Here is a 13,365-nt window from a genome sequence, read left to right on the forward strand (position 1 = left end):
GAGTTGGTTACTTGTCAGGTGAGTGAGTGGGTTACCAGTCAGGTAAGTGTGTGTGTTACCTGTCAGGTGAGTGTGTGTGTTACCTGTCAGGTGAGTGTGTTCTGGACTCTCCCGTTGGGTCAGAACCATCAGTTCTCTCAATAACAGTGGATACTTGAGAACTCTTTGAACAGGTTTGATCAGAAACGACTCCAGACACGTTGAGTGCTGATTGGTCGGATTTCTCATCTCCAGGAAGCGTTTGAAGTCATCGTCAGTTTTTGCTGAAACACGACAGGAAAACATTAAACGTTGGCATCTGTCTCACAGGTGGGGCTTCCTTTGGTGTGGGCGGTGGCTTCTCACCTCGTTCCAGAACCTTCTGGACTTTGATGTGATTGGCACAGAAGCCGCTGTAGAGTTTGAAGTGGTCGGCGTAATAAAGGAACGATCCGCCCAATGAGAAGAGGAGTTTCTGAAGGAAATAACCAAAACATTTAACATTTAAATAAAAAAAGTATCCTTAAAAAAACAATAAACAAACAAACGGTGGATACCTTGAAGTGTTCGGGTTTTTCCAGGCGACTAAAGTTCGGACATGACATGATTTTTTCCTCCAACGTCTGAAGAAAAACTCTCTGAAAGTCCAACATCTCAGGCAAACTGCCAAACAGTGCCTCCATCTGACCAAGAGACAGAACCACAAACACGCTATGACCTCTGACCTCTTTTTAAGTTTGTTTGTTTGTTCGTAAACACACCTCTTCTTTACTGAGGAACGTCTCATTCTGCAGTGGAGTCAAGTAAAGTTCAAGCAAACACACCAGGTCCTGAGAGACAGACAGAGAGACAGACAGACAGGCAGAGAGAGAAATTTAGAGTTGTAGTACAGTTGTAATACACTCGTAGTACAATTGTAGTACTGTTGTAGTACAGTTGTAATACAGTTGTAATACTGTTGTAGAACAGTTGTCATACAGTTGTAATATTGTTGTAGTACTGTTGTAATACAGTTGTAGTAGTTGTCATACAGTTGTAATATTGTAGTATAGTAGTAGTACAGTTGTAATACTGTTGTAGTACAGTTGTCATACAGTTGTAATATTGTTGTAGTATAATTGTAGTACAGTTGTCATACAGTTGTAATATTGTTGTAGTATAATTGTAGTACAGTTGAAGAACAGTTGTAGTATAGTTGTAGTACAGTTGAAGAACAGTTGTAGTAGTTGTAGTACAGTTGTAGTACTGTTGTAATACAGTTGTAGTACTGTTTTAATACAGTTGTAGTACAGTTATAGTACTGTTGTAGTAGTTGTAGAACAGTTGTACTAGTTGTAGAACAGTTATAGTATAGTTGTAGTATAGTTGTAGTAGTTGTAGTACAGTTGTAATATTGTTGTAGTATAGTAGTAGTGCAGTTGTGGTAGTTGTAGTACAGTTGTAGAACAGTTGTAGTAGTTGTAGAACAGTTATAGTATAGTTGTAGTACAGTTGTAGTAGTTGTAGTACAGTTGTCATACAGTTGTAATATTGTTGAAGTATAGTAGTAGTGCAGTTGTGGTAGTTGTAGAACAGTTATAGTATAGTTGGAGTACCGTTGTAGTAGTTGTAGAACAGTTATAGTATAGTTGGAGTACAGTTGTAGTAGTTGTAGTACAGTTGTAGTAGTTGTAGAACAGTTATATGTATAGTTGGTTGTAGAACAGTTATAGTATAGTTGAGTACAGTTGTAGTAGTTGTAGTTTGTAGTACAGTTGTAGTAGTTGTAGAACGGTTATAGTACAGTTGTAGTAGTTGTAGTACAGTTGTAGTAGTTGTAGAACAGTTATAGTATAGTTGTAGTAGTTGTAGAACAGTTATAGTATAGTTGGAGTACAGTTGTAGTAGTTGTAGTACAGTTGTAGTACAGACCTTGACGTACGACTTCTCGGTGTCGACCAGTTCCTCGATGACTTTGCGCAGCCGTTGACACACACTCAGGTGGGCGGGGCTTGCTGGCTGAAAGACGGCCTCTCTATCGTACGGGTTCTTGGGAACATCGGCGTCTGCAGCTCGGCCTTCTGGGAAACTTTGGAGCAGAGAGTAGACCCGGTCCATGTTCTGTAAGGGGGCGGAGTCAGCAGGGTAAAGGTCAGTCACTTTCTTCAAACGTTGTTTGTAATTGTGTTTGTTCAGTCTCCTCCTCCTCCTCCTCCTCCTCACCCAGCACAGAGCCTCCACAGTGAGTGAGAAGGACACAGAGGTCAAAGGTCACCTGCTGGTTCACTCCTGCAGGTCTAAACCCAGACAAGAGGTCATGTAACCATTAGGAGGGAGGAGAGGAGGATTGTGGGAAAAGCGCCACATTCAAATGACCCAGGCCCCGCCCCCTGACATCACGTCACCTGTTCTGTTGACTCGTCGCTTGCACACAAAGTGATGTCATCAAACACTGGAGGTGGGGCGAAGTCACTGAGAGATGAGTCCTCTGTCAACACAGAACAGGAAGAGACTGTGGTCATAAAGTCACAGTGCCCCCTACTGCTGAGAACCAGCCTGACGCACAGCCTACGTCACATGATCGCGTGTTTATCTGTAATTTTATATATCAATATATTTCTAAACGAGATATAACACAGGACAAATCCATGAAGTTCATTTTGTGTTAAAATGACAATACATGGGCAGGAAGTTCACACCTATGTGTCCTCTCCCTACACACACACACACACACACACACACACACACACACACGTTTGTGTAAAGAATGTTAAAAAGCTGTTGCAGGGTCAAAAGTGTATTTCTCACACTGAAAGAAAGTGATCATTTTCCTGGCTATAAAATGAGGAGGAAACTGTTCTCACTTCAGCACATGCTCCACCTTGTGGCCAAAAAGAGAAAGCACACCTCTCTTAGCGAGTGACACTGCTACACACAACACTTCTTATACAACACATCAAAAACCTCTGAACGGTTGAAATGAAATAACTAGAAAAATATATAGGAAGGGGGTGTGGCTTATTCTGTTCTAACGTCGTCATATTTCCATCACCTGTTTCTTTCCTTTTTGAAGGAAATGTTTGCAGTAACCACGTCAGTGGAAAAGTGTTCATTGTTACTGTTTCTGAATGAATGACTGTATATTATTGTTATGCAGAAAAGAGATTTGTTTTATTTTATTGTTACTTCAGTGACCTCTGACCTTTGGCATGTGGCTTAAACCTATGACGGACTCTTTGCTTATTTCTTAAAGGGTTAGCCTCTGGAAAACATTTGATCTAATGTGCTATAATGCACTGGGGGAAACCAAAAATATCCAGATATATATCGAGTATCGCTCAGATATAGAGTATACTATACCAGACAACGTGTCACAGTTCCAGGTATTATATTATTATTTTTATGAACTGCAATGTATTTGTACAAGTTATAAATACTTATTAATTACTTATAATGCTAATATATATATATATATATATATATATACATATACATATATATGTGTGTATATATATATACAGTATATATACATATATTAATTAATACATATTAATTAATACGAACAGCCAATCAGCTAACAGAGGGGCGGACCCAGCGTGCAGAAACAGCCTATCATATCCTAGGACGTCACCAGTAACAAGCAAACAGCCAATCATTCAGCAGCTGTGTCGTTCGGTTGCAGTAGTTACAATGTGGGTTTGTTTACAAGGGAGTAGCATGCAGTGAGAAGCCGGGAGGAGAGCAGCGGAGACTGGCATCGGTACTTTACGATAGTACCGTCGTGTTGAATTTCTAGTATAGTAGGAACTGGTACGATTTGGCACCGCGGGTATCGCGGGTACCGTGGGTGTCGTGGGTGTCGTGCAACTCTGCTCAGATAAGTTCTAATGTTTGATTTTGTCTCTTCACTGTTTGAAATCCAACGTTCACATTGACGTCAGTGACACAAAGTGACCACACGAGGCAGCAGAGGACCAGCAGCTGGACTTTGGTGTATGTGTGTGTGTGTGTGTGTGTGCGCGCTCACAGCACAGTCACATAAAACTGTACCTTTCATCTTCAAAATAAAAGCCTGTCACTGTGTTTAACTCAACAAAAGGTTAATTTCCTGTCTGTTCTTTCAAAATAAAACCAAACAACGAGAAGGGAAATGATCTTGGAGTCACGAGGATGAGGTCATGTGACTCACACACACACACACCTGTGGCCCAGGTGGTTGTGTCAGCGGGTTCAGGCAAGGCGGCGGCGGCGGTGGTGGGGGCAGGCTTGTCCTTTGGGTCATGTGACGTGTCTCTCCTCAGAAGTAGGTGGAGCCTCTGGTGGGTGAACAGATTCTGCAGCAGGTGCAGGTCCAGTGCAGACACAGAGGCCCCGTTCACTGCCAGAACCTGGTCTCCGACCCTGAGGCCTGATGGGAAACAGAAAGACAGGAGTCACAGTTCCGCCCCCTGCTGGTGATTCACTTGAACTGCTGCCAGACACTTGAGCTTTGGACCTTCTAAGGCCGCGAGTCCTCGCGGGTCCACCTCACTGACGTAGACGCGACTCTTCCCGACACCGTCCACGTGACCCGTCACCGCCAGCCCTGCAGGGTCACGAGGGCGTGGTTAAAGGACAATCCCGGGTTTTTCACAGACAACGTCACTGAACACACACTCACCGAAGTCCTGAGCGTCAGGTCGAGACAGAAGCAGAGAGAAGACATCGAGGACGGAGACGGACGGCTCGTCCCGCACCTGAGGACAACCACATCACATTTAGTCATTTAAATATTTAATGTTCTGACAATGATTCATATTTATCTCTGATTATCGATCAATGAATGACAAACAAATTGTTAAACATAAGAATGAACAGGTTTTAACGTCCAGCAGAGGGCGCCACCTCCTCCTGTTTGGAAGCAGAGTCAAGTCTCTGCAGGAGGAAACAGGTTTGTCCTTTTTTAATCGAATAATAATAATGATAATCATTTCTCATCATTTTTAATAATCATAACAATACAAGTGATTTTTTATTATTTTTTTAAAACAGAAAAAAATATTTTTTAAATAATACATTTTAATTTGTTATTTTTAGTTTCACAAACAACAGGAAAGTTTGTTTCATCAACAAGGAGGCGAGAGGAGGAGCAGATGAAAAGAGGAGGAGGGTTAATCTACAGTGACAAAGGAAATGTGAGAGAATGAAAGGTTGTGTGTCCTTTAATCCTCAAATACGCCTCCTCCTCCTCTTCATCTCCTCTGCTCTGACACATCTGTCCATCACTGCAGACTCTGAATAAAGCCACACCTCCTCTTCCTCCTCGCAGGGTTAAAGAGCAACAGGTGGCAGCAGATTCATCATACACACACGTGTGTGTGTGTGTAGATTTTCACTTGTGTACCTGAGATGATGTTGATGTTGTGTTCAGGTTGTGTTTGTCCAGAGTCTTCAGTGAGGACAGCAGGCTCCGCCTCTTGCTGTTTCCTCCTGACAGGGAGCGCCGCCGCCGCCGCAGCACCTCCTCGTCTCTGCTGCACACCTGGGGAAGGGCAGAGACAGCGGGTGTGGAGGTCGTGATGTCACTCAGTGATGTCACATGTGTTTGTTGTGACCTCTGACCCTCGATGATCACAGTTCTCACCAGTGCGTGAAACGAGGACACAGAGAAGACGCCCAGACGTCCTAGCGTGCTCTTGGAGGCACGGCTGACGACGGCAAGGAGGCTCTTAGGGTTGGGAAGTTCACCACCCTGCAGGCTGGACAGGTAACACCTGAGTCTGAACAGATCCAGGTTCAATTTCTCCAAGTTTTGGTCCCACTGCTGGATCTGGACTCAGGGCCAGAAACCACAGTGATTGATTATCAGAACGTTACTGATCATGTTACACTAACATACCTCACATGTAACAACAAACACGCTAACATGCCTGACATGTAACAACAAACCCGCTAACATGCCTGACATGTAACAACAAACACGCTAACATGCCTGACATGTAACAACAGACTAACATCCCTGACATGTAACAACAAACCGCTAACATGCCTGACATGTAACAACAAACTAACATCCTGACATGTAACAACAGATAACATGCCTGACATGTAACAACAAACAGCTAACATGCCTGACATGAACACAAACGCGCTAACATGCCTGACGTACAACACCGCTAACATCCTGACGTAACAACAAACCGCTAACATGCCTGACGTGGCTAACATGCCTGACTGTAACAACAAACCGCTAACATGCCTGACTGACGCCGTATGCAACAACAAACACCCTGGTGAACCTGTGGGCGACACTGACCTGGCTCTCCACGGCCTTCCTGTTCTTGTGTTCCTTGATGACGGACAGCTGCAGCTCCGCCATCTTCTTCATCTTCCCGTCCATGTCGATCTTGTGCAGCAGCGAGCGGCTCTGGACGCGCAGGAGACGCAGCGTGTCCTCTTTGCCCTGTTGTCTCGCCAGCAGGGTGGCGCTGGCCGAGTGGACGGCGGTCACCCAGTTCTCCAGGTCTGTCTGGTTGGTCGCCTGAGGAGAAAAAAACACCAGGCCGTTAATGGTTAAATCCTCACTCACTCACCTGGAACCAGGAAGAACAGCATTTTTCAAAATAAAAACCTCAATTTCTGTTTGTGGCCCACTAAAACTCAACCCTGCAGTTCTCAGTCGTTCTCTGACAGTCGTCCTCTGCTTTGAAAGTCGTCCCCTGCTCTGACAGTCGTCCCCTCCTCTGACAGTCGTCCCCTGCTCTGACAGTCGTCCTCTGCTCTGACAGTCATCCTCTGCTCTGACAGTCGTCCTCTCCTCTGACAGTTGTCCCCTCTGCTCGACAGTGTCGCTCCAGTGGTCCCCTGCTCTGACAATGCGTTCTCTGCTCTGACAGTGTCCTCTATCTGACTGGTCCTGCTCTGACAGTGGGTCCTCTGCTCTGACAGTGGGTCCTCTAGTCTGACAGTGGGTCCTGCTCTGACAGTGGAGTCCTCTCTGGTGGAGTCCCCTGCTCTGACAGTGGATCCTCCTCTGACAGTGGTCCTCCTGCTCTGACAGTGTCTTCTGCTCTGACAGTGGAGTCCCCTGCTCTGACAGTGGAGTCCTCTGGTTTGACAGTGGTCCCTGCTCTGACAGTCATCCTCTAGTCTGACAATGTCCTCTGCTCTGACAGTTGTCCTCTAGTCTGAGAGTGGTCGGCTCTGACAGTGAATCCCCTGCTCTGACAGTGGTCCTCTGACAATGGATTCTCTGGTCTGACAGTAGGTCCCTGCTCTGACAGTGGTTCTTCTCTGGTCTGACAGTGCGTCCCCTGCTCTGACAGTGGTCCTCTAGTCTGACAGTGGTCCTCTGCTCTGACAATCCTCTAGTCTGACAGTGGGTCCTCTGACAGTGGAGTCCTCTGGTCTGACAGTGTCCTCTGCTCTGACAGTCGTCCTCTGACAGTAGTCCTCTGACAGTGGATCCTCTGACAGTGCGTCCTCTGGTCTGACAGTGTCCTCTGGTCTGACAGTCGTCCCCTGCTCTGACAGTCGTCCCCTGCTCTGACAGTCGTCCTCTGGCAGTCGTCCTCTGGTCTGCTCTGTTTCACCTGAAACAGGTAAACGTCTCCGTATGAGTTGCTCAGACAGAAGACGTGTTCTTTCTTGGGATGTTCGGGGACAGCCTGGACGATGCTGTCTTCAGCCAGCAGGGCGTAGTGAGGAGAACGTTTGTGTTCACCGCCGTCGCCCCTCCCGTACGTTTCATGAAAGAGCAGAGTACAACCTGAGAGAAAATCTGTAGTTTTATTAAATTGTCATGTTTTTGAGTCTAAGCTTTAACCTGCTGGAGCTAACACAAGCTAACAATGAGCTAAAACAAGCTAACAATGAGCTAAAACAAGCTAACAATGAGCTAACACCAAGCAGACAATAAGTTTACAGTGAGTTAATGTTGAGCTAAGAACAAGCTAATGCTATCACTGAACTGACATTGAGCTAACAGTGATTAAATAACATGAATATGCCTTTTATTTAAATTGGAATATTCATGTTATTTATGTTATTACTAACCCAGTACTGGGTTAGTGGGGTCGTAGTGTACTGGGGCACTAAGGTACTGGGTTAGGCGGGTACTAGGGTAGTGGGTTAGTGGGGTACTAAGGTACTGGGGCAGTGTGGTACTAGGGTGCTGAGTTAGTGGGGTACTAGGGTACTGGGTTAGTGGGGTACTATGGTACTAAGGTACTGGGATAGTGGGGTACTAGGGTTCTGAGTTAGTGGGGTACTAGAGTACTGGGGCAGTTGGGTACTGGGGTACTGGGTTGGGGTACTGGGACTGTGGGGTACTAGGGTGCTGAGTTAATGGGGTACTGGGGCAGTGGGGTAGCGTACCTTTCAGTGTGACCCAGTAAGTCCTCCACTTGTGGCGGGCGACCAGCTCTAGTTTTCCGTCCTTGCTGATGGTGATGAGTGCTTTGAAGGAGAGCCAGCCGGCCCGTCGCACCACACCCTGCTCCTTCTCCAGCAGGAGGTCCAGCTGCTCTCCTCCACCTAACTTCACTTCACCATCTATCTCCTCTTCATCCTCCTCCTCCCCCTCTGAAGGCTCAGTGTGGTTAGCTGGTCCACCACAGCTCGTCTCCAACTCCTGCATGAAGTTCTCGTAGATGTTCTGCCGCTGATCGTCACTGCTCGGGTTTACGACAGGGACGTAGTTCATGGTGTGAAGTTGGTCAGATGACCACACTGCGCCACTGCTGACCAGCCCCCCGGTCAGCCTGTTGGTGAAAACATCGGTGGACTCCCCGCCATAAGGCTCCTGAGGAAAAACCATAGACTGTGAACAGAGACTAAAACCCTGAACCACAAGGACTCAGTCCTTGATTTACATTTCTAATTTTATTCTGACTTTAACATAAAGGTGAGTTTTCCTCCTCAACGCGGATTTTGGTTGGTTCTTACCTGGATCCGCCTCTTCTTTCTGCTCAGACTTCCTGTCCAGTCACTCAGTTGTTGGATTCGACTCTTCAAGAAGTCTTTGCGGTTGTTCCTGGTGGTAGTGCTGCAGATGGGCTCAGACCTGCGGCACGGCAGAGTGAGCGAGGAGTAACGCTGCCCCGAAGCTCCACCCGCATCCTGCTCCTCCTGAATGACATCATCTAAACATGCAGTGGAGGGGAAGGAGGTGTGGGGGGTGTCAGGAACCGTAGGGAAGGCGGGCAGCGCGTTGTGGCTGCTGTAAACACTGATGTCCATCAATGCAGCAGGTAATGAAATCAGGTTTAAATCCATCAAGTCTGGCGGCAGGATCAGAGAGTCTCCGATGCCACTGTCCTCGGTCCGACCAGAGGAACAGGTGGTGTAACCTGCAGTGTCTGTGTCTGCAGTGGGAAAGAGGGGGGTGGAGTTAAATCCGGGTGAGATGTTCTCCACCCGAGCTGAGAAGATTGTGGTGTAGGTGCCGTCGCTGGCGGCAGTGTTTTCTGAGTGATGGGAGGCGTATGTGGCGTAGCCGCTGCTGGGATCCGCACTCCGCCCGCAGACAATCACATTGTCAACGAGCTCAGCACTGCCCCCCCATGGTGAGTCGTACCAGGAGCCATCAGAGCTGAGCAAGCTCCCTTTACTGGTGCGGAGCGAGGGATCTGGGACTGCAGCGGTTGCAGCAGTGGTGGTGATGGAGGTGAAACCCTCAGGCTCCATGGCAACGACCCTGCTGTTGGTGAACTCCACCCTCGTGCTTCCATCTTTGCTGAGTAGCACTTTGGGGCTGCCACCACCCTGCTGACACGTCCGCTCGCCACAGACACCGGAACCTTCTGCACCGCTGTCCACGTGCCCCAATGTGCTCCTGCCGCTCCCCCTGCTGTTCCTGTGAGGAGTCTGCTTGAGGCTCCTCCCCCCATGGCTCCTGCCGCACGCCTGGTTGCTCCTCCACCAGCTGCGAGCAGAAGGAACCTCGTCCCCCTTGGAAGAGAACCTGAATGAGCAGGAGGGTGGGGCCGCTGCGACGACAGTGCTTTGACTGTCTGCATTTCCCATGTTTACCTGCAGGAGGACGACGGAGATGAAGGAAAATGTGTTTTCTCTGACCCCGCCCCTTGCAACTGTTTATCCTAACAGTAAGCTAAAGCCATGCTAATGCTAAACACCTCGCTCATGCTGAGCTATCACTGAGCTAACATAAAGATTACATTGAGGAAATGTTATGTTAGCGCTCTACTGTTGTTGTGCTGACACTTAGCTAACACAGAGCTAATTATGAGCTAATGCATAGCTGACATTTTACTGGCACTAAGCTAACATAGCGCCAGTGGCGTGCACAGGTAGACACTAGGTGGTGCTATAGCACCTGCCGTTGTCCTGGACCAAGCAAGTGCTCTTTTGAAAGTTCATTGTTGTGTATGTGGCCCATGCTGACGTGATCATTTATAAATGCTCGACGATCAAAAGCGTGTGATAATATTGCCCCAATTAATATGCCACCGCTCCTCCTCCGCCGCACACACTTCTCTTCCTTTGTCAACGTGAACGTGCAGAGCGTGCACAAATGGAGGCGCGCTGCAGCAGCAGTGCACATCTGTAGCCCGCACACACCTGCTCCCGGCCCCGTCCCACCAGCCTGGTAACACATAAATGAATTGAGTCCAGTGTATTGTTTGCCCCCTAAGCCTCAGTTGCCAAGCTATAACTTGCACTTTTTGTCTCTGTTGTGAAGTAGCCCGTCTCATACAGCGCCACCACAGCTGAGCATAAATTAGCCGACTGCGCACCTGCTTAACAAGTTAGTCACTACCCAAAATCACTGATATGACGTGATGACCACCACATAACTAATGTCGGCAGAGTTTGTCATTAGTACATGTGAATATTTAGTATTGTGTAGCTTTACATTAGGCTACATAATTAACACATATGCTCACTTTAGACACTCTAAAGTTTAGAGTGGCAACGCTCACTCTTCACTCACTCACGATACTTTGTGCAACAGTTCTGACACCTTTCGTTCTTAACATGTTGACGTAATTACATTGAACATGTGCCACAGTGCCTGTGATGTTTTTTTTATGATCCCTCACTGCTATAATAAGGCAGCTTATTTTTCACTGAGCACCTGCCCCCCAAAATGTCTGTGCACGCCACTGCATAGCGCTAATATCAAGCTAAGACAGGCAGACACACACTGTGTGCAGAGAACTAGTTTGAGTGTTGTACTGTTGAAACTTTGTTGTGAACACACATGTGAAGTAAAAACCACACACAGATCAATAATCAATCACAAATAAAAACATTTTTACCTTTTCTTCTTCTTGTCGTCCTCACACTGTTGCTTCTCTCTCTCTGTGTCGCCTCCAGCTGCTGCCTCCCCCCTCTCCCCCTCCTTCAGTCTGTCCGTTGAGAACAGAGAAAGGGGGCGGGGCTCCCTCCGCACACAGACTCTTTGTACGAGGCTCCTCCTCCTCTTCTCTTCCATGACGTTTCTGTTTCTGTTTATTTTGGTTTTTGTGGAATTCAGAGTGACTTTCTTTTTCCGTTACTTTTCTTCACTGAACTGAGATCATCTTCTTCATCATCATCATCTTCATCATGAAGAGGATCTTCATGATGAAGAAGATGATGATGATGATGATGATGTGTGTTTTGTCTCTTTGTCGTCTTCTTATCGGCCATCTGTCGACCCTCAGACGCCACAGGTGACCCCTCCTATTGTTCACAAACAAAGGCCCTCCCCTCCCGTGCCTGGCCCCTCCCCCAGACAGATGGGAGACCAACATATTGAAGGAATTCATCAGATTTGAACAAAAGAATCAGATTTAAGTTCAGAGGAATGATGCGTTCACTGACTCTCAGTGTGATTTAATGTGTGTGTGTGTAGCTTTTGTCCGAGTGTGATTCGACACAGGAAACAGGAAGTGCAGTTGGTCCATAAACAGCAGGAAATGGCGCCCCCTCCTTCAGCAGAGACTTCACTTGTGGCCGTCTTCAGTTGATGAAGCTGCTGAAAATAAAAAGAAATAAAAACAGGTTTTCATGACATTGTCAGACATTAATGTTTGTATGTCAACATCAAAAATAACATCGCACAAATGAATGAATTTGTTTATAAATGAAGAAGAAAAATAAAATGAGAAAAGATGCAACTCTTTCTCTGGGATTATTTTGTGTGTTTCCTGTCGGACCGACTGGGGTCCTTGTCCTGTCCTGGACAGACGGGCGGAGCCCCGCCTCTCAGGTGGAGCTCGGTGTTGACATGGGCATGGTCAGCACTGCAGAGAACTGATGCCAGGGTCAGAGGTCAGCAAGGATTCTGCTCCTCAGGGAAGATCCAGAACAAACGTTAGACCCGAGAACAAAGAGGTCAGAGGTGATGACTGCGTGGTCCAGCAGAGGGCGCTGTGAGCTGGGCCTGAGATCCACATTTGCCGCATTTTCACCGGCTCTACTCACCTCTCCTCGCCACAGCACTGTTTAAGTCGCGTTTCCACCAGCCTAGTACCTGGTACCAGGGACTATTTTTAGTAGCTGTTCAGATGAGGTTCCATGCGTGCTTAAAAGCAGGTACTATGCGATGATTGGTCAGACTGCCGGCCGCTGAGTCCCGTCAGAGGAAGAGACCTCCTACACACAAAGCCGAACAGCGCCGAACTGTAGATCACTTCAAACTATTTAACAATCCTAACAACGTGGGTTAATCTCCAACAACTACCAGGGAAACCTCTATGTTTAACAGGAGTCTTTTAAAGTGGAGTGGTGCATTTAGGGACAGCGCTGCTGATCGCGAGCCACAGGCCGCTGCAGTCTGTGGAGTAGGAGGCTGTACCCTGGAGACGTGTGGACAGAAATCAAGTCGAACGGTGCCGAATTGTAGATAAAGTAACTACTGAACAATCCTAAAAACGTTGGTTAATCTCCAACAACTACACAAGTGTGGTGTAAAGTCACTCGTCACTCGTGTGTGTGTGCGGGTGTCGTGTATAAAACAAGTCACCGCAGTTTCACTCAGCCGTGCAGTGATGACTCCGCCCACGTTAAGTAGGTACTTTTTTGCAGTGGAGATGCAACCTAATCGTGCCGAGGCGTGTAGAGCCGGTGGAAATACGCCAAATGAAATCCATCAGAAAAAAAGAGACGGAGAAGACGAAGAAGACAGAGAAGACACAGTTGAACCAGTCGCCATGGTGACTTGAGCTCATCTCCATGGACTCTAACTGTGATTTACAGACACTTTCCTCAGGACCTGAAGGCAACGAGCAAATCAGATCAGAGCTGAGGTGAAATCTGATTATTCTGACACTCAGTGAACGACTCACCACCAACATAATGATGAAGATGATGATTGTCTTTATTATTGGCAATAATCAATGTTATTAGTTTAGATGCGTGCGCACACACACACACACACACACACACACTTTGATTTCGATCAAATTCAGATGAATTGTT

General features: G+C 47.0%; 1 protein-coding gene across 2 annotated transcripts in view; it reads right to left on the reverse strand.

The window, feature by feature from the left end:
- LOC122762553 (rho guanine nucleotide exchange factor TIAM2-like) overlaps positions 1-11,251 on the reverse strand; it is a 14,077-nt gene extending 2,826 nt beyond the window's left edge. For both annotated transcript variants that reach the window (XM_044017765.1, XM_044017764.1), the window contains exons 1-16: positions 11,220-11,251; positions 8,884-9,969; positions 8,314-8,740; positions 7,530-7,705; positions 6,254-6,478; positions 5,582-5,767; positions 5,342-5,479; positions 4,619-4,694; positions 4,454-4,543; positions 4,160-4,366; positions 2,364-2,446; positions 1,891-2,079; positions 741-809; positions 537-662; positions 346-454; positions 84-263 (exon numbers count right to left, since the gene is read on the reverse strand). In XM_044017765.1, the coding sequence (XP_043873700.1) occupies positions 84-263; positions 346-454; positions 537-662; positions 741-809; positions 1,891-2,079; positions 2,364-2,446; positions 4,160-4,366; positions 4,454-4,543; positions 4,619-4,694; positions 5,342-5,479; positions 5,582-5,767; positions 6,254-6,478; positions 7,530-7,705; positions 8,314-8,740; positions 8,884-9,963 (3,361 nt within the window). In that variant the 5' untranslated portion in view covers positions 9,964-9,969; positions 11,220-11,251. The remainder of the gene's footprint in view (positions 1-83; positions 264-345; positions 455-536; positions 663-740; positions 810-1,890; positions 2,080-2,363; positions 2,447-4,159; positions 4,367-4,453; positions 4,544-4,618; positions 4,695-5,341; positions 5,480-5,581; positions 5,768-6,253; positions 6,479-7,529; positions 7,706-8,313; positions 8,741-8,883; positions 9,970-11,219) is intronic.
- Positions 11,252-13,365: the final 2,114 nt, after the last annotated feature.

This window comes from Solea senegalensis, unplaced genomic scaffold, assembly GCF_019176455.1.
Source record: "Solea senegalensis isolate Sse05_10M unplaced genomic scaffold, IFAPA_SoseM_1 scf7180000015796, whole genome shotgun sequence".
Classification (NCBI taxonomy): Eukaryota; Metazoa; Chordata; class Actinopteri; order Pleuronectiformes; family Soleidae; genus Solea; species Solea senegalensis.